The 20,573-nt window shown below is 35.8% G+C and overlaps 1 protein-coding gene across 5 annotated transcripts; it reads right to left on the bottom strand.

Annotated features, from left to right (window-relative positions):
• Window positions 1–1,813: 1,813 nt before the first annotated feature.
• LOC310892173 (coiled-coil domain-containing protein 138-like) lies at window positions 1,814–17,405 on the bottom strand. 5 transcript variants are annotated; one of them, XR_014577910.1, is made up of 9 exons: window positions 17,276–17,405; window positions 15,748–15,903; window positions 14,834–14,950; window positions 13,702–13,900; window positions 11,534–11,716; window positions 7,558–7,626; window positions 6,918–7,214; window positions 4,769–4,907; window positions 1,814–3,537 (listed from the first exon to the last, which is right to left on the bottom strand). XR_014577910.1 is itself a non-coding variant. In XM_083819579.1 (7 exons), exons 1-7 carry the CDS (start codon window positions 17,366–17,368, stop codon window positions 7,147–7,149), a joined length of 885 nt encoding a protein of 294 aa, XP_083675705.1. In that variant the 5' UTR covers window positions 17,369–17,405; the 3' UTR covers window positions 5,999–7,146. The 5 variants fall into 5 exon arrangements, 3 of the variants coding, with proteins under 3 accessions (XP_083675705.1, XP_083675706.1, XP_083675707.1); XM_083819579.1 differs by lacking the exons at window positions 1,814–3,537; window positions 4,769–4,907 and having other exon boundaries at window positions 5,999–7,214; XR_014577911.1 differs by lacking the exons at window positions 1,814–3,537; window positions 4,769–4,907 and having other exon boundaries at window positions 7,134–7,214; window positions 7,558–7,680; window positions 17,276–17,404.
• Between the last annotated feature and the right edge of the window lie 3,168 nt (window positions 17,406–20,573).

Below are 20,573 nucleotides of genomic sequence, written 5' to 3'. Positions count from 1 at the left end.
TGACACGGTTTCCCATAGGACCCTACTGGACAAAATGTCCAGCATACAACTTAACAAAAACATCATATGATGGGTGAGCAATTGGCTGACGCGCAGGGCTCAAAGGGTTGTGGTAAATGGGGCCACATCAGGCTGGCGGATGGTCATTAGTGGGGTCCCCTAAGGCTCCATTTTAGGGCCAGTCCTCTTCAATGTTTTTATAAATGATTTGGATGTAGGACTAGAAGGGGTTTTGAGCATATTTGCCAACGGCACCAAAATTGGAGGAGTTGTAGACTCTGCTGAAAGTGGAAAGGCCTTGCAGAGGGATCTGGACAGATTGGAGAGCTGGGTGATCACCAACCACATGAAGTTTAACAAAAGAAAATGCCAGGTCCTGCAGCTGGGACAGGGCAACCCCAGCTATACGTACAGACTGGGTGACGAGACGCTGGAGAGCAGCCCCGCAGAGAGGGATCTGGGGGTTGTGGTTGACAGCAAGTTGAATATGAGCCAGCAGTGTGCCCTGGCAGCCAGGAGGGCCAGCCGTACCCTGGGGTGCATCAAGCACGGCATCGCTAGTCGGTCGAGGGAAGTGATTGTCTCACTCTGCTCTGCGCTGGTGTGGCCTCCCCTCGAGTACTGTGTGCAGTTCTGGGCACCACAGTACAAGAAGGACATTAAACTGTTGGAGAGTGTCCAGAGGAAGGCAACAAAGATGGTGAAGGGCCTAGAGGGGAAGACATATGAGGAGCGGCTGAGGGCACTGGGCCTGTTCAGCCTGGAGGAGGCTGAGGGGGGACCTCATCACAGTCTACAGATTCCTCATGAGGGGGAGTGGAGGGGCAGGCACCAACCTATTCTCCGTAATAACCAGTGACAGGACCTGCAGGAACGATGTTAAGCTGAGGCAGGGGAAGTTTAGGCTAGACATCAGGAAGAGGTTCTTCACCGAGAGGGTGGTCGCACACTGGGACAGGCTCCCCAGCGAAGCACTCACTGCACCAAGCCTGTCTGAATTTAAGAAGCAATTGGACTGTGCACGTAGTCACATGGTCTGTGTGGTGCCAGGAGTTGGACTCAATGATCCTTATGGGTCCCTTCCAACTTGGGATATTCTGTGATTCTATGATTCTACTTGTTGTGGTTTAACCCAGCAGGCAGCTGAGCACCACACAGCTGTTTGCTCACTCCCCACTCTGGGATGGGGGAGAGAATCAGAAAAAAAGTCAAACTCATGGGCTGAGATTAAGACAGTTTAATAGGACAAAAAATAAAGGGGAAATAATAATTGTATACATATATACATATACACAAAGCAAGTGATGCGTAACACAACTGCTCACCACCTGCCGACTGATGCCCAGCCAGTCCCTGAGCAGCAGCACCTGCCCCCCAGCCAACCCCCCCAGTTTATTGCTCAGCATGACACCACATGGTGTGAGACATCTCTTTGGCCATCTTACATCACCTGTCCTGGCTGTGTCCCCTCCCAGCAGGGCCGCACAAGGAGCTGAACAGTCCTTGGCTCTGTGTGAGCACTGCTCCGCAACAACTAAAACATCGGTTTGTTATCAGCATTAACAATAACAGCCACTATGAAGAAAATTAACCATATCCTAGCCAAAACCAGGACACTACTATATATAAACCACAAGAGACTTTGGTCTTTGGCACATACTCTATGTGCCTCTTTACCACATTATCTTTGCCACTATTAAAAAATACATTTAGTTTCTTAAGTTGGCACCATAAGGAAGAGTAGTAAGTTATCAAACAGTAATGAAGACTGAAAGCCAAGAACAGAACATTGATGTGGATATAGAAAAGCCAACAATTTTCTATAGTTTTGTTTGTTTTTTTTTTTTCTTGTTTATTTTCTAGCATTATAATGACTAAGCAGGCAGAGCAGCACATGAGGACTAGAAATACAATTCCTAAATAAGAGGATTTTGTCTCCAGCTGAAAGTATATGGATGCTTTTGCACTGCTGGTAAATCTGACAAATGTGAAATTACTGATAAAGAAATACTTATTCCAAAACATAATCCATTGTTGGCAAAAGCTTTTATCTACTATTAGTATTATTTAAATTTACCTAAATTGTTTTCCCACCAACAGAGTTCATGCTGCTTGCTCTCTCTTCCAGACAGAAGAGACAGTACTACGTCTGGTACTTGGTGCCAGGTCTGATGTAGAATCTTTTCATAGAAAAGTTTGTCATAAATGAAAGTCAGATTGCTTGAAAAAAAATATTGCTTTCAATTTCAATCCACTTTCAAAGACTTAAAGACTTTTGGTAAAAAAAAGACACAGGAAAAACAAGAAAAAATGTAAGAAAATGAGAAGTAAACCTGTTTGAAGTTTTATACTGACTGCCAGTGTTAGTCAAAGACTAACATACAACAGATCTTTACATTTTAATTGCAGTTTCAATTTTACAATTAAATTTTCTGTAGTTACAGTACAAAAGATGAATCAGAAATTAGAAATGGAAGATTAAGTTGAAATTTTAGAAAGTATCCCGTTTCCTACATATACAAAATTCCGAACACTGAATTGTGACAGACTAAGAATATATTCAAGCACATTCAGAAAGGAAATGTGGGTACTAAGAGACCAAATGGGAACTGAATTGGAAATTAATATAAAATACATTAGTAGCATTGAAGTATAATATTATTATCAGGGATTGCTATAGCCAGGCATTTAAAGAAATGTTTATAGGTTACGTTTTCAGGGACATTACAATGCAAAGTTACATGAGAAGTTCACATAAAGCAGGACAAAATACTAGATATTACAAAAACACAGGTAAAGAGCAAATGCCAAGAAATTACAAAATTAAAGTAACTAAAAAATTCTCATTTGATACCTCAAGTTTACTGCAATCAAAATTTGGTTTTAATCACTAAAACTCTAATTATCTGAAAGATAATTTGATAAAATACTTGCCTGTTACTTATCAACCATAGGAATCAATCAATGAATTCATAAAACTCTCTGAAGAGTAAAAAGGAAGTAAAATTTCTGCCTGTATGGAAAGGTTGGTATTAGTGATCTGCTTACTCAGGACACGCAACTTTAGCTGAATGGATCCAATTTCTTAGACTGTATGAGTCACTCAGGACAGCAGCATTATGTCACAAAGTATGAAAGAAAGAAATTTAGCATATTACAGTTTTTCACTTTCCTATTCATGAATGAGGGAAATATCATTACGATTCTACATGATACAAAGTAACTTACAGAATACAGAGGTTTTGATGAACAATTTTATTGAAAGCACTAAAAACAATAAATAAATAAATAAATAAATTACTTTTTGAACTACAATAGAGAGTTGGCATACATTACACAGAACAACAATTCTCAAAAGATAGTGCTAGTCACTTTTGCTTAGACTCGAGTCTAGCACTGTTGCTCTCTGCCACTCCCAAATTATCCAGAATTACTCTGAGGTCTACGCAGAAGTGATGGTGATCAGGATGTGTTGTCCTGAGAAGTTCTTTGATCACTTCGGGAAGCGCAAACGATTCAAACATCTTCTTATTGCTTCTGCAAAAGATTTAACATAGAATAATTGACATAAGATAATTGACAAGTTTCAACTTAACAGTAAAGATTTTACAGATCTATTATCTATCAGTTAAAAAAAAATTATATTGGGAGCTTCACATAACTCTGTCTCTAAGCAGAAAATTATCAATGCATTGTAAGAAAAATCTTGACAAAAATCATCAAGAACTATGCTTTCTCTTGACTAAATGGTATTTACATGTAGTACAGTGGAAGATCAAGGAAAACCTGTAAAAAGGTTTCCCCAATTAGAAGCAAGATTTCAGAAACAGGACACGTACAGAAAATCCACAATAACATCAAGGCAAATATAGTAATGAACTACTACAAAACCAAGGGTAAAAAATTTACTTTAAAGAATATATCAAAGTTCATTTTTTAAGATTCATGGCACTACCTGTGAGGTTGTCTTTTAATTAAAAAATTTAAAAATCTGGATTTCTGAGTACACTTTTAGTTTATTTCCAATGAAAAATATGATTTAAATTAGAGTATTTTACAGGAAAACTTTTTTTCCCCCCGAGTTCAATTTTGTTCCTAAGAAAAATCAAACTAAACCCTCAGTTTTGCAAATAACTAACTCTAATGTAAGCTACGGTTTAGTGTAAATACCTGCTTTTGTAAATGAAACAATCCCATTAAATAATGCACATCAATGGAACTCAGCAGCATTCTACCACTGACATGTTGAAGATCTTTGTTACAATAAATTAGTAACCAACAAGCAACGGAAACCTATTTTGTAAAGGTTAACATTCCCCCAAAGTCTTATATGGCTCAAGACCTTAAACTCTGGTTTTTTTTGATAGAGATGAAAATTGACAAAACTTAAATTTAAGTCACATACAAAACAATTTTCAGAGGACATTTTTACCAAGTAACTCGGTAAAACTGAAGGTCGGGGGGAAGAAAAGAAGGGTTTTCTTCTAAGCATTCTTGTCATCTAAATAAATAAGGAATATATGTTCTTTAGGCTAGTTATTTTTTAGTTCATATTCTGAACTACACAGATTTATAGGCAAATTGAGAGACTCATCTTACATATCTGTGACAAACATTTTAAACATAATTGCTAACAATGAAAGTCCAGTATTATTTGTATTGGAGCAAATGAACGTCAAAACAGAGATGAGCTTTTTAAAAAAAGAGAAATGTCCCCAAGTTCAGTGATCTAATGGTAATTAACAGAAAAACAGTAATAAAGGATTACTTTATTTCGGAGAGTTTCCGTAGCATAAAACAAATCTTTTTCAAAAACCACATGTCTAGTCCGGGATTCTGAAGCAATTCAGAACAAGCACGGAAAACGGATTCAGTACTGCAGTATTCCAGGAAAAGCTGTAAGCAATCTGTAAAAGAAAATAATTAAAAAGTTTCATCACAGAACTTGGTGCAGGGAAAAATAAATCATTGATTTATAGCTTTTGAGGGCTTTATATGCCTCATGTTGTGCAACCATGAGAACAATGTAATAACTGGGTATATTCCAGGCATGTGACGCAAAAATCAGGTAAAACTAAGAACTAAAAACCACCCAAGTTCCTAAGAGTTCTGATGTCACCAGCACTTGTGGTATTAAAACAAGGCCTATTCCCCTAAAAACAAAGGAAAATAGGACACTGAACAATTTTAAACTCAAATTAAAAAATCTTATCTTCAACATGTTTATTCAATGTTAGTTGATCATGATCCTTTTCTTATGATTACATGAGGAGAACACTAAGCTATGCTAAAAAGACTCAAAAGGAAATATTTTAAGCTGCTGCAAAATGATGTACAGAAATAGTACCTGTAGACACTGATGTGATACTAGACAGCCTTTCATTATCAAAATACTGTCACTGTGCTGTTTCAAGACAGGCAGAATAGTAATTGAGAGGTCAGAGTTGGATAAGAACACCTGAATATCGAAACAATTCCTGTAAAATGCTGGATAATTTTTTAACATGGCCATATTGTATAATCTTTTCCATTTATCCTGCTCTCCAAAACTCAGTCAATTTAGAATAAAGTAAAATCTGTTCCCTTGTGTTGTTTCACTCTTGATTCTAATAGTACAGACTGATTTATAGCAACACCATAAAGAACATAAGTAATGATTTAATAGGTAACAGAACTGAACAAATTTGTTAGGAATCCAACAAAAGTCACTATTCACTGCGCTCTGCCCTTAGTGTATAAACACACTTGGTATGCCCCAGGATAAGTTACTTAGAATATGCCATTAAATTAATAGTTATTGTAATATTATTCTACTTTTACTGTAGAAGGAGGTCCTACAATTTATTCCTATAAATATCCACAAAATGCCTTAAATTCCTTTTTGTAGGTGTAAACAAATACCATATTCAGCTTACCTGGGCATTTTTTTGCTGGCTTGTTCTTACTGGTCTTAAAAATACTGTATTATTTTATTATTAAAAATTCTGGTCTCAAGGTATCTTAAAAATACTTTATTAATATATATATACACACATATACACACAGATACACTGTAAGAATGTTTTAACTGTGAGGTTTATAAAACAATATAAAAAATATGCTGAGGGATTTTTACTATAAAACAGAAGAGCCAAGGTGGAAATAATATCTCAAGTCTCACAAAGTTCAATTACGTGAAAGCAAACTGATAAAGACATGCATTTAAAGAGATTTTTCATACATCGTTTATATATTCATTTCAAATAAGCTTTTGCAGAATATATTTTAAATCATCAAAAATGTACAAAGTAAGCATATAATTTAAATGCCTGTCTATCTGATGAACTGGAAGAATAAAAACTGTATATTTTTAAATATTTTTGTTTCATCTCTGCACAGATTTTGTTTTTATTAACTACTGTAGAAAAACTAAATTGGAATCTATCCTGTCAGGATTTGACACAATTTTAAATAATCTGCAAAAGCCTCCCATTGTAACCATAAAAAAATGCAGCATTTTGTAGCTACATTAACTTAACTTGATTGGTAGACTGCAATGAACAATGACCAATTTATCACTGTTGACAGAATTCATCTGAAATTTACCCTCAAAGTAATCAGTCACTCACAGCATCAAATCTCACCAGCTATAGTTATTCAGAAAATTCTGTTTTATAGCTAAAGCTCTGTCACCTCAGAAAATGAAGACTGTCAGGAACACCAGCTTGAAGTTCATGTTTTCACAAATTAACCATTACAGTTTTGCTTCATTTCTAATTGCATGTGGATCTGCCAGGAGACTGGACCAACCCAACCGAGTGATGGAAAGTTAGCTCATGGAAAAGTTACATAAGGACCACAGAAACAGAAAACACTTGAAAGAAACAGTAACAACACTGAACAGCTTCCTAATGAGCTGTTGTCTCTAACACAGTCACCTGCAAGATTGGAACCATTTGCTGAGTTTAACTCATTCTCTTGTCATCAACAGCTGGGCCTGGTAAGAGCCAGTGGTTATGGCACAACAGAGGGCAGGCAAGATAACAGTCAGCGCAAGGCCCCTCGAGTGTGGATGCCTTCGTGGGTGACCCCGAGTTAAGAGACCCCAAGGACAGCTTCAGCCCATCACCCAATACGCGTTGACCTCAGGATGGTATGAATTGCTCTTCAGCTTCCTAGATGTGCAAGACCTTCACGCAGCTGTGACACGGGATGTACGGGAGACCAGCGCCATTCTCAAATGACAATCACACACACAAAAAAAAAGCAATAAAAAAGGTTAAAAATAGAACAGGATTCCTTATGTCACAGAAGTCAGTTGGACTGAACAGAAGTTTACAAGGAACAGAAAAGACCAGAACAAAAACCTACACCTTGGAGGCCAGGAACTACCTTTATAACAAGACAGATTGTATGAAAAGTTGTTCTTTTTTAACAAGGTCTAACAACCCCTCACCCCCCCATAAAAGCAGAAGGTCTGCCAGCCACAGAAGTAAAAATATCAAAAAATAACTAGTAAGGCCCGCACAAGAAAGATGGGACAGAAGATAAAGGCATTTTAGTCTTTTGGGTGCACACCTTGGCTAGTTTGCTGGTTTGCAGGAAATCTATCTTGATGGAAAGGACAAGGAAGGACAAGCCCCAAACCTGTAATTCCAAAAGAGCCCTTTAGGCAGGGACACCACAGCAGACCTCAGGAATCTGAAAGAAACGTTAGCTGGATTTTATGACAAGGAAAGTTAGACAGTTGTTGCTAACAAGTTGGGAAGTGGCACTTTGTGAAGAGGGAACAGCCAATGTAATACATGTATGTAGGACATGTACAAAAAAAACCAAACCAATCTGAACATATTCATGCCCTTCAATAAAACTCCCAAGACATTTTCAGAAACTAAAGACAGAAGTGTGCTATAGGTTTATGCAGCATTACATGCAATATCATTGTATTGGAGAAGATGGGGATTAGAAAAAGAACTGGAAGGTGTGTAAGGAGTTGGCTAAAAAGAAAGCAAACCATCTGGCTTTGAAAAGTGAACTTCTAGTTTTAAACGGTCTAGTTTTAAACAGCAACCAATATGGTCTGACCGTTGAAGAGTGATTCTAATGAGGCCTTAGAGAGAAAAACACCATTCCACAAATAACCTAGATAGCCTGTAAATCGCAGCTATACACTATTCGGGGTTACTTTGTTTAGTAAACCAGAAAAAGCCTAACGACCTACTAGAATCACTAAAGGAATCACAACTCTCTCTTCCAGGTGGAAACCTAAAAGAGCTTTGTTCCAACAATTCTTCTGTCCTTGCCTGCCTTATTTCCTCTGTTCCACTCCTGCAATAACCAGCTCAGAACTAAGCACAATATTTCAAACAAGATGACAAACTCAAATAAAGTCTTAACATAATTAAACCTAACCTGAGATGCAACTCATATGATTCTGGAACATCATGTCATATAAATAAAGTCTGAACTCTTACAATACACAGGTGTTATTCAAACTGCACAAATTATACCACCTACTTCCAAAAAAAGCCCCAAGGAAAATAACCTTCTTTATAAAATTACTTCAGCTATAGCATTGGTCTCAATTTTCCTCGAATGTTACAGAGAAACATTGGCTAATAAGTACAATTGTTCTATGAGTCAAATTAAGAAAAAAAGTATTAAAATTTGGTTTTGTTCAACTGAACAGTGTTTGAGGTGCATTCAAAGTTTATCAAAGCATTAAATCTACTTTCTGTGACAATGTTATCAGATCAGGTTTTGTTATCACACCCATCTTCGGGCAGGTTCATAGCTTAAAGATCACTCAAGAATTAATTATTCCTCCACCTCTGCCTGCTGATTCCTCTCTTCCTTGTAAAAAAGAACTAGCAGAAGAAAGTAACAATCAGAAAAGTAGAAGATATTGCATATGAACACGTAACCTGAGCTGGAAAGTACCAAAGAACATACAATAACAAACTGACAGAAAGAGAAAGAAAGTACCAAACAATGTTATCTTTCAGACCTCCACCATTTCCAATTGAAACAATGGTGTCGGGACTCTCCCCTGACAGGATTCTGGATGTGAAACACCTGAACCAAAATGGGGATGGGGTACATAAAAAGCTGTGTGCCAGTAAAGATGAAGAGCAAATAAGATTATTAATTCTAATTTGCCATTAAGATACTGCATATTGACAGGAAACAGATGATACCAATACCTCAACTGTTACATTTGACGTTATGTTTTCAGTAACTGGATGCCTTATTAGCATTGTTGACGTGTGAACTAGCAAGGGAAACTTGGACACCCACTGGATCAGAAATACTACGAAGCCAAAAGGAATGATACTGCTCTAAAATCTGAAAAAATGAGTACTGAAACCAAGTCGGTCAATGGGCTTAAGCAATACTGCAGAATCTCTTATTATAATTTCTATCAAAGCACAGAAATGTCCATCTTAGGCCAATAGGTGCTTTCTTCTCATGCAGCTTAAGTAATTTCCCTCAATATATGAGGGAGTCTAGGCCTTATGTCTGGAATATGAGGACGAGAATTTTTTTTTTTTTTTTTCAGGAAAAAACCTACAAGAGGGCTTCAGATAGGTCTGAAATGTATAGAACCATTAGCATATATTGCTTACTGTAACAACAGGTACATGCAGTTACAGGAAGAGGCAGTGCAAAGCATTTGGTATTTCACATCTGACTCATCTTGCAGCCTGGACAATTAAAATTTGAATCCATAAAAATACTTCACAAAAAAATAAATTAAAAAATTAAGTTATGAAAAAGAACATCTGAAAAAAATCAGTGCTTTTTTTTTCTTACTCAGTTTCTAATCACGTAAGCTGTAACGGTAATATGTTTAAACAAAAATACTGGAATAATCATATAGACTCAGAAGATTATTCCAGCAAATCAAAAGAATGCTTAGGGATTGCATATCATAGAGAAAAAATATAGACTTCGACTCCTGTTGGTCAGAGGCTGTTTCGTTGGGTAACACGTTTCCATATTTTAGTACAAGATCAGCTACTTATGACTTCATATTTAAGGCTGCATAACAATAAAGTTTTAAAATTGTGCATAAAGTCCTGTTTTAGTCTAACACAGAGAGACCTCTGAATATTCACAGCCACCTTCCAGTTTGCTTTTAATAACTTGTTCATAAGAAACATACAAAGGTATGAAATTATGATTACCTGTCAACAATACTACTTGTCATCATTAACAATTTCTTGGAAAACATTAACTATATATTGGAAAAGAACAGAATCTGACTATAGCATGTATATAGGCAATTCCTTATACCAAAGAGAAAGGCTCTGCATAAGGCTTTATATCCAGTTGCTGAAAAATAAATTCTCAATCATATGTTAATCCAATTAAGCATTAGTCCTCCTTCCCTGGTTTTGCATATATATCTTCTCTGAGAAGCAACATGGCAAAATGTGAACTTCTCACAATTTATCTCCATTATTCTTCTAAATCTAGGCATCTAGCATATCAAAATGACTACTGCTAGGTAACAGAACATGTACTGTTAGTGGAATTTTTCTTCAAAGTCATGTCAGATACCATCAACCCTGCTTAGGTTTTTCTCTCCCAGTTACTTTACCAATCAAAATTACGATGATTAGAAATACTTTGGTGTAAAAAAAACTAAACTAACCACACGGTCTGAAAGGAAGAAAACAACATCAGGTAAATCTTTCTGCCACTTATCTCACTACAAAATGGCTTCTAACTCAATGTTTTTCCATCCCAAGTTAAACACGCTTTCTATTTTCACCGCTATAGTACATGGTAACAAAATACCCCAAGCCAACAATATGTATTTCACAAATAGCAGCAGTCCCTTCTCCTCCCCTTTTCTGTTCTAAAAAAACAGCGAATGATTTTTATTCTAAGAAAAGTAACAAGGATTATTCCACACGACACTGGAATGGCTCACTAGTTTTGTGTTCATCCAGACTGTTATCAACTGATTCTTTGCCTGTATCACCTGGAAAAGCACTGTGAATAATGAGATTATTAACCCTTTTATAGGACCACACTACAGTACAATTCAGCGAAACATAACCATCTCTTACAGATGTGCCATTTCCAATTATTTGAAAGTGAAAAATGGCTAGGGGAGAGCTGTTCATGGGGGGGGAGGGGGGGAGATAAACTTTTTTTTTTTTTTTTTATCTCCACCTGCTAACAGGATTTCATGAAATGGCTGCCCTGGCACAGTCTTACTTCAAAAGAAAAATACTCATTGGCAAAACATCAGCAAGGTAAACCAGTGCAATAAACAGAAAAGCTAAACTAAATATAATAACAAAAAAATCACACCAGTAAGAAAGCAACCAGGACAATATGTAAAGCATGGATGCTGACAGCGAGAAGAGACAGACAATTCAGAAACATACTTTATATCTCTAATGAATTTAAATGACACAAATAAATGCTAATGCTAGATTAGGTTATTTATAGAGAAGCATCACGTTATTTTTTACTTGGTATTTATACTTATCTCACCTATTTTCATCATAACTTTTTTTTTTTTTTTTCAATTACTCACTTTTATCAGAGCTCCTGGCCATCTCAGTTAATGCATCAAGAGCACAAGAAAGGAGACATTTTCTGGATATAGTTAAGTGGCTTAGTACGACAGGCACACATTGGTATTGCAAAAATAACATCTTTCCTTCATCTGTTCTCAAGTCCACGCAAAGGGAACGAAATGCATGAGTCAGGTAATTCACTGAAAGATAACAGAAAACAGGGAATAAAAATTCTATAATCACAGTTCCATTAGATGATCACAAACATGTGAATATTTATCCTAAGAGTTACTGTTGCAAATATATACTAATAAAAAAAAGTTAGATGGCTGAAAATATTAATTTTATTTATTTATTTAAAGGCATACTCTGCCTATTTTTATTCCTTAAAAAAATTGTTGTGAGTGGAAAAAAAGACATGCTACAACTCACAAATTGAGCAAAATATATTTACAAACATAAAACCTTTCTAATATCTTCCTTAAGAGAGAAAAGGAAATCACAAGCTGCATAGTTTGGGACTATATTGGTTTCAACATCTGGGAAGCCTCTAATAAAGGAGTAAAAGGCTAATTCATCTGAATAAGTGCAATTACTTTCATGACAGCAACTATTCGCATTCCTTTCCATAAAAGGCTGTAGTTTAAGTTTCAGTGCATCTATGTTATATACGCATCCATTTTGGAGAGCACTAAATTATTCAGAGAATTTAGATTAAGTGAATCAATTCAATTTTCTTAATTTCATGATGTCAAATCTTCCTCAATATCTTGGAATAGCATTGATCATCCGGAGCACAGAAAATTAGGAGTAAGGCAAAAATTTATCACACAGCAAAAGTTTAATTGCAGTGCCATCTGCTGGATATTAGCATCTTGAAGGAAACAGGATATATATTTAAACTGAACATGCTGCTTTATCATCACTAGATCATTAGACACGTGGTCAGTGATGAAAATTCATACACAGTAAGTTTCAACATACATTTAATAGATTTTTTTTCCACGTTCTATAAGCTTGCAGTAAAAACCAACCATGAGAAGCTAAACTGATTCATTCTGATCAACAGCTTTCATCTGCTTACAGTTAATCTCTGCAATAAGTACTTTTTTTTGTATTGTAATTCATTTTCATCATTTTTATCAACCATTTCTAGAAATGTGAGTTTCAATTTCAGGGTAATCATCGTGCTTCACCAAAATATACTGACTGAAACTATATGATACTGAAATTGAAAATATACCGATTCTTCCCTCCAACAGCTGAAATACTGTACTTGCTTATTAATGGTGTCAGGATGGTCTTCCAGAATGTTTAAATCCTGTTTATTCTAAGCACTACCAGTATAAATACTGCACAGGTCAGTATTTTTGTCATCACTTCAACGAAAATTTTTTGTCTTTTCAGGCTCTGTTTGTTTTTAAAGAAACTCCTGCTGAGAAGAGATGCTACGGCATCCTGGAGATTGCACAAGTGGAGTAACTGTCATGAACTGAAGCAAAAGTCACTAAGAACTGTGATATCTCCAGACAAGTATGACCTTGTTTGCTTTGCCTGTTAACAAAATACATTACTATACTGCATCAGCATATAGTAGCATTTTTCAATGTTTTTCAATGTTGATAATGTTTATGGGTAGCCACTTGCAGTGACAGACTTGGTAGGAGAGGAGGGGAGACAGCAGAGAGGTAAGAGCTAGACAGACTATGAGCTTTACATCAAACTTGGACAAAGCAATGAAATTCTAGAACTCTCTGAAATTTGCTACTGATTTCAGTTTACTGAAGAGCAATTAGCTGTACCATTATATGCAGTGAAGATCTTGACAAACAAATCACTGCTAGAGTGATTGCTTGAGAGAATTACCAACATCTCTTTTCCCCTTCGTCACAAAAAACGTTGATCTCACTGACAACAATAACACATATTAAAATGACCACACAAATTATGACATGAATAATAGCAAGGTTCATACTTCCTTCCCTATATTATGCTTTATCAGGTGGTAAAATTCAAATAAAACATCCTTCACTAATAAAGCATTACAGATGCTACAGTATCATTGAACTGCTGCATTTTGTAAATTTGTTTTTCATCCAGGCACATTCCTGGAAATAAGATTTTTTAAAAAAAGGATAAAAATAAAAAGATGATAAAAAAAGACATCATAAAAACCAGAACTTACCTCGCTGAAACTTCGCTGTTTCAAGCAAAATTAAAGTTGACAGAAACCTCAAAGGCATAAAGGAGCTTGTAAAGAAAAGTACAGTTTTTGGTGTACTCTGTGTAGACTTTTCAGACCATGTTTGCAGGTTTCCCTGATGTTCTATGCCTTTGAAAATAACTTCTCCAAGTCTCTCCATTGTTGATGTCATGCTTGCATGCTGTTTCAAACAACGTGCACATTTAGTGTAAACATTAAAATACAAGAAAATCCTGTCTACTATGTATAGATATGTATGTTCCCCTAAGGATTAAATATTAAATAGCAAATGCCTTGACCATGTATTGCAATATAATCTGTACTACTTTGCGTTCCATAAGCAGTTGAACAACATTAGCACAGGGCCTTGTCAACACACACTTCACAAAAAGACAAGGTAGTCAGGACCCCTGATATGCTGACATTATTTAATTTGCCTCTGGTTCCAGAATAAAGTCAGTTCAAACTCAGCTTTAATCAACGCTGCCTACTACACTATACTCTTTTCTGAAGATGCCTGAAGCTAGATCCTACAAAAGCATTTACAGAATTAAGGTCTAAACATGAACCTTAAGAATACCGTACAGGTAAGACGTATTGGACTTTTCAACAAACTGTACAGAAATATTACTTCGGAATCAAACTTAATAACATGCTCATTTAGAATATTTTCTTATTAGCACTAGAACCACCAGCTTACAGTTCTATTCAGTTAGACACTGAGTAGAGAACAAAGAAATCAAAATTCCTTTGCTACTTTGCCACACATTGCCATCAATTTCAACAAATCTCATGCATAAAGTGAACAAAAATATATTTCTTTTCCTAGTTCACAAGTTTTGTAAGCACATAGGTAAAATATCATTCCTGAGATGCTAGACACTGCTGCAACAAAGATCACATATGTATGTAAAAATATGTTTACATACATGGTGCAAAATATAACAATGAATGTGAGAAAGTTAATTTGATGAGAATTATTTTTTCATTTGCTATGTATCTGTGGTAGGAATTTATGCTTTGCAAAGAGAGCAAAGTTTCTTTTATATATAATCCCTGAAAACATCTACTTTTCATACTCATTTATAATACAAAATATCACTCGGGAACTTACCTTATTACCAGTGTTTATCTGCCTTAGAGACCAGTAGATAAATTGAATGACAGGCATATATAGTTTAGGATCCACAAATGGCATCCACTGGAGCTGTCCAGTGACCACATGCAAAAGCTGTAAAAATACAGAATGGCAAAGTTATATGCAGTATATGAACTTACAGTATAAGCTAACCACAAGTAAAAAGCAAACAAAGAAAAACAAAACAAAACAACACTAAAGTAAAATAAACTTATTCCCAGAGTTTAACAGACTACATGTGCAAATACTCACTGTGCAGACCTGGTACAGGTAACAGAATTATATACATATACTGAATTTACATTTTACACAGGTTTACACAAAAAGTGGAAAGACATTGTGTGAGCTCAGACTCTGAAGTCTAATACCAATGGCTACAAATTTTAAATATAATGAAAAAAACACTGTAAAAGCAGATTTCCTGAACACCTCACTGATTTCCAAGCCTTGGTATCCCAAGAAAGACGGTGTTAAAAGAATTGCATGGTATCATCTTTTATAAGACATAAATTGAACTTTTAATACCTAATATCAGCACTAAAATACTTTAAATTAGATGTGTATATCTCCTTAGAAAAAAGGAATTACATACAGTATTACAGATAAAACACAAGACAAATTATCAGCTGATAAAAATGACTTAAAAGAGAAAGACAGGTGGAATCTAAAGTTCAGACTGAACAGTACACATTTCCTTAAAAATGATCTGTATGTTCCACGAATGACAAATTATCTCTTATATCTCACTGTTGGAATTAATACTGATGGACTGTCATTTTCTTTTAATTAATGTATTCAAAGCGCGTATAAAACAGGCTGACCTGTTACACTCTCAAAAATAATAAAAAGAATCTTAACATTTTAGCCTCAACAAATTCAAATGCCTTTACCTTCATACAATTTTCTGGAGTGCAGTTTTCTTTAGCACACTGAGGTTTATCATTGCCCTCTCTCTCTCCTTGTATTTCTATTTTGCTAAGGTGTTCGTTTGAGATCCAGTCCATAAGAATAGTTAAGAGGTCGTAAACTTTTGAATTCAGTAGTACCTGTAATACATCCACAACATCAGTTATTTCAGCTTTCAAGTTTATGATTTTCTAAACCACAACACCAATAGACTAAAATATATGAGTACATTAGTAATACGCAAATGCTTTATTATGTGCTTAGACAAATGTTTATGAAAGGCTTGGGAAGAATTGGGAAGAGATTTTCACATACAAAATCAATCTATTTTATAATTCTAACGAAATGCTTTAAAAAGGAAAAAGCAAATCTTTAATGATCTGTGCATGTGGAAATCCTCATTTTGATACATGTGATACACTCCTTTGCTTTATTTCATACAATCTACTTATGCTAAATTTTAACTGTGTAAGTAGCACCGTTAGAAGAATAAAGACTTCATGACATTGTCATTCTGTCCCTCTACTACAACTGTACAGAAAAACTCTGTGAAAGGTATCCAGAGGTTCCTGAAGACAGGCTGCACAAACAGCTCTTTAAAACCTTCACAGGTCTTCTTGTATCTACCTTCAGACAACTGTTCTTCTCTTCACTCAGAATTATAACTACTGATGCTGCTCATATATCACTTGCGACTAAAGTACGCTAAAACCTACGTACACAGAGAAATATGTTGGCTATATAGAGACAGTACAGTTTTAAGGCATCTGATATAGATCAAGTAGAATGGCGTGAATATCTCTCTTTCTCATTTCAGTTTAGCCTCTAGCGGGAGAAAGTCATTACCAGTCGGGAAATGTTGGCAGAGTACTAGCAGAGGACTTGCTACTGACTGGAATAACATGGAGACAGAAAGTATTTCATTAAGTGATGCAAGAAGGTATTTTAAGGAAAACAAGGTGATCCTTTTGGAACTATATATGAACACTGCATTTATCCTTTCCCACATTAAAGACCATTTCCCCAAAGTATAACAGCAGTACAATCATCTCTGGCTTATCAAATTAAAATTTGTTATCTGACTTCTCTAACTACATTTCAGCTGGTTTTATTCATAAAGGACAGTGTTGTACTGTAGCAGTAACCAGAATAAGTTTAAGATTTGCTCTGACACAGCAGAAGAAAACAGTTACAGTGCAGGCAGAATATAATTTTAATTCATAGTTGAGAGATAACATGAGAGGAAGAAGAAAACAGCTAAATAAGCAAAAAACATATACATACACAATATAAAATTCAAAAGACATTTTTAGCAACATACTTTATTCTTTCAGTTGACTGTTTCTCCCAATATAGTGTCTACCTATTCCTACTGTAATTAACTCACTAAAAAAAATCAATAAAAATTATTTTATTTTTCTAATTTCTAGCATTTTCTAATTTCTAGCAGATACATAACGTTCTACTGCCTAAAGTCTTTCACACAGATCTTTCACCTTGCCCAGTCCTTACCTTATCACTTTCTGATGCTCCTGTCTCATTTTCCTCCTTAACAGGTTTAGGTTGGCACACCACTCCTCCTGAATCATTGGACTTCTGTGCCATTACCAATGCATGCTTCTGCTACAATAAAATGTAACAATTATATTTCACTTGTTAACTATAAAGGAAGAAGGTACCTGGAAGAAGAAACCTTACCTGTAAATCATTTAACTGAGCTTGCATGCTTCTTGCTCGATCATCTAACTTCTTGTTCTGTTCGTTCGCGTCACTTAACTGAAAGAATCAAAAACCATTCAAATAGCTGTAGATTCAAAACTCACTTTTTGACTTAACCATCACATTGAAATCATTTGATGTGATTGCTAAAAGTTCAATTTTTTTCTTCTCAGCATGGACAGTGATAGAAACAAAATCACTGTCCACTTCCTCAACAAATCACGGGATGGCCGAGGTGGGAAGGGACCTCTGGAGACCATCTGGTCCAACCATCTTGTTTAAACAGGGCCACCCAGAGCAGGCTGCCCAGGACCACGTCCAGGCAGCTTGTGAAGATCTTCAAGGACGGGGACTCCTCAACCTCTCCAGGCAACCTCTGCCTGGATAAATAAAATAGTCGTGGCTCTTTGTTGACTTGCGGCCCAACCTTTCCGCTTACAGGGGAAGAATAAGCACAATACCTCTTTAGGGATATAGGCACTACGTATTTGATTACTTCTCATAAAGAAATGACACAAAAAATGGAGTGCATGTTTCAAGAATGGTCTAATGGCCTTGGAAATAAAGAGGGTGAAAGTTTTCTTCTCGCAAGAATGACACTGTCACTGACCATGCTCTGTGAGAAAAGAATACGAGGCAAACTATAACCTCCATTTAAATATAAGTAACGTACTCTATGGATACAACAAACATCCCGATCATCATGCAAGTCCTCTGTGAATACTTCAGTTTGCACAAAAGAGAAGGACAAAGATTTTACTGAGACTAGGAAGCAGATGATTTTCATCAGACTCAAGAGCATCAGAACTGCAATTCACTGAAGAAGCAATGGTCAAAAGAGTTTACGTAGTAATTTGCCTGTCAGCATTTAGGTCAGATTTAAGTCAAGTGAGAAGAAAACTTTAACTCTGTATTATTGTGAACCACTGTCTCAGCGTGTCCTTAAGAACAGAGAAAATATTCCTTTAATTAACACTTTCAAAAATAACTGAAGATACTGAGTAATCATGGAATTAGAAATACACATACTACTTTTTATTTAATAGAATCAGCAGAGCAATTCAGCACAGGGTGGCTTCCATTATAAAATACTTTCTCTCTATCCAATCTCAGTTTGCTTCAAAGGATATGGTTAGTCTTTCCTAAAATCACCTGTTGCTACAGGGTCAGAGGACTAACTCTAATTTCTTTAATACTGGAAAAGATCTGAGAGACTAAATTTCACGTGCTAGAAAATGAAGCAGAAAGTAATTACAACCATTCACACAATTCTTGTCTTACAGAAACAAAATCAGCAATTTTGCAAACAACTTGTTCAAACGTTTAAAATTGTTGACTGTAACTTCTAAAGCTACTAATAACAGGAAATAATTAATCTTGCCTGTTTTTTTAGGGAATCATTCTCATCCATCACAGTGTTATACGATGACTTCAGTGTGCTATTTTCCTTACCCACTTCTATCACGGTTTCTCTCATTCGGTTCATTTCTGTCATATATAGCTATAGAAATATCAAATGTTAAAGCATGATTAACAAGAGCGTATTTTAGAAATAATTCTCAACTAAGTTCCATTTTACTGTTAAAATAATAGGACAAACTTCCAAAGATCAAATTTGTAATTCTGCATGGTCCAATCTGCACATACAACCAGTAGTGAAGAAAGCAACATCCACACCACGTATTAAGAAGAAATAGAAAGAAAATGGGAGCCACGGCGTACAGCCTATGGATCTTATTTTTTTCCAGAAAATACCTAGATCTTCTCAATTGTACATTCCTCAGTTAAGTCACATGTGGGAAAGAACTGTGAATGAAAACAAGTGTCAAAGCTTTTGTTTACACTTAGCTTTTCTTCTTAGCATCCATTTTAACCACAAACATGCCCAATTCTCTCTTTCTTGAATCTTTCAAATATTCTAACCATTCACTGCTGATAGTTAAGACGCTTTAGTTCACCTGTACTTAAACACCTGTCCTGCAATGTCCAGGAATGTATCCAATACTTGTTACATTTCATTGAATTGGAAAAAAAAAAACCCTTGTGAAACTCAACATAGTTATCTTTTAATATAATATTTTATAACAATTTAATAATATAATTTAATACCAGGACATACCATTAAATTATAAGCAAAAACAGACAAAAAACAGCAACAAAGGAAAACTGAAATGACAATTACTTGTAACAGTCAAAAACCTGTGCGTCTTGAAAAAGAAACCAAGGAATGTGTCTTTTCTCCCCCTCACTGGAAATTTGTAATATAATTAAATATATGCCAGCAGATTCTGAAAAAAAACAACACTGAGGCTTTGAAGCTGAGTATAAAACAAATGTTTTCAGAAAATAACGTTCCTTTTCTCAGAAACTGTGAGAATCTTCTATGTGAAAATAGCGCCTTGTTCAGAAGTGCTGTCTTTTGCACTAACAATTCAGCCATCCACTACATTTTCTTAAGCCTCGCTCTCAGACTGTTATCATGCTGCAAAAAGGACTTTAGTGGTAAATATAGAAACGATCTCATCGACAAACAAAAATGCTACAGATAGGCTCCAAGCGGACTGCTCAACTACTTCCATTGAAAAGGCCGAACCTTTAGAGTTAACCAAGCCTAGGAAAGGCTTGCTCAGCTTGGGATGGAGCAGGAGCAAGGTGACTTGAAACTGACCATAAACTTTCAAAACAGTCAGGGACAGCAGAATTACAAGTGAAAGGTTTTGCGAGAAAAAATTTGAATTAAGATTCTCAATTTCTCCAAACAACATTACACAATGCTTTATAAGGCTTGCATAACTATAACGGAAGAAGGTACCTGTAAGGAGAAACCTTACCTTTAAATTATCTAACTGCGCTTGCATGCTTCTTGCTCGATTATCTAACTTCTTGTTCTGTTCGTTCGCGTCACTTAACTGAAAGAATCAAAAACCATTCAAATAGCTGTAGATTCAAAACTCACTTTTTGACTTAACCATCACATTGAAATCATTTGATGTGATTGCTAAAAGTTCAATTTTTTTCTTCTCAGCATGGACAGTGATAGAAACAAAATCACTGTCCACTTCCTCAACAAATCACGGGACGGCCGAGGTGG

Source organism: Anser anser (assembly GCF_964211835.1).
Source record: "Anser anser genome assembly, chromosome: 1".
NCBI lineage: Eukaryota > Metazoa > Chordata > Aves > Anseriformes > Anatidae > Anser > Anser anser.
This window is presented reverse-complemented; position numbering and strand designations above follow the sequence as displayed.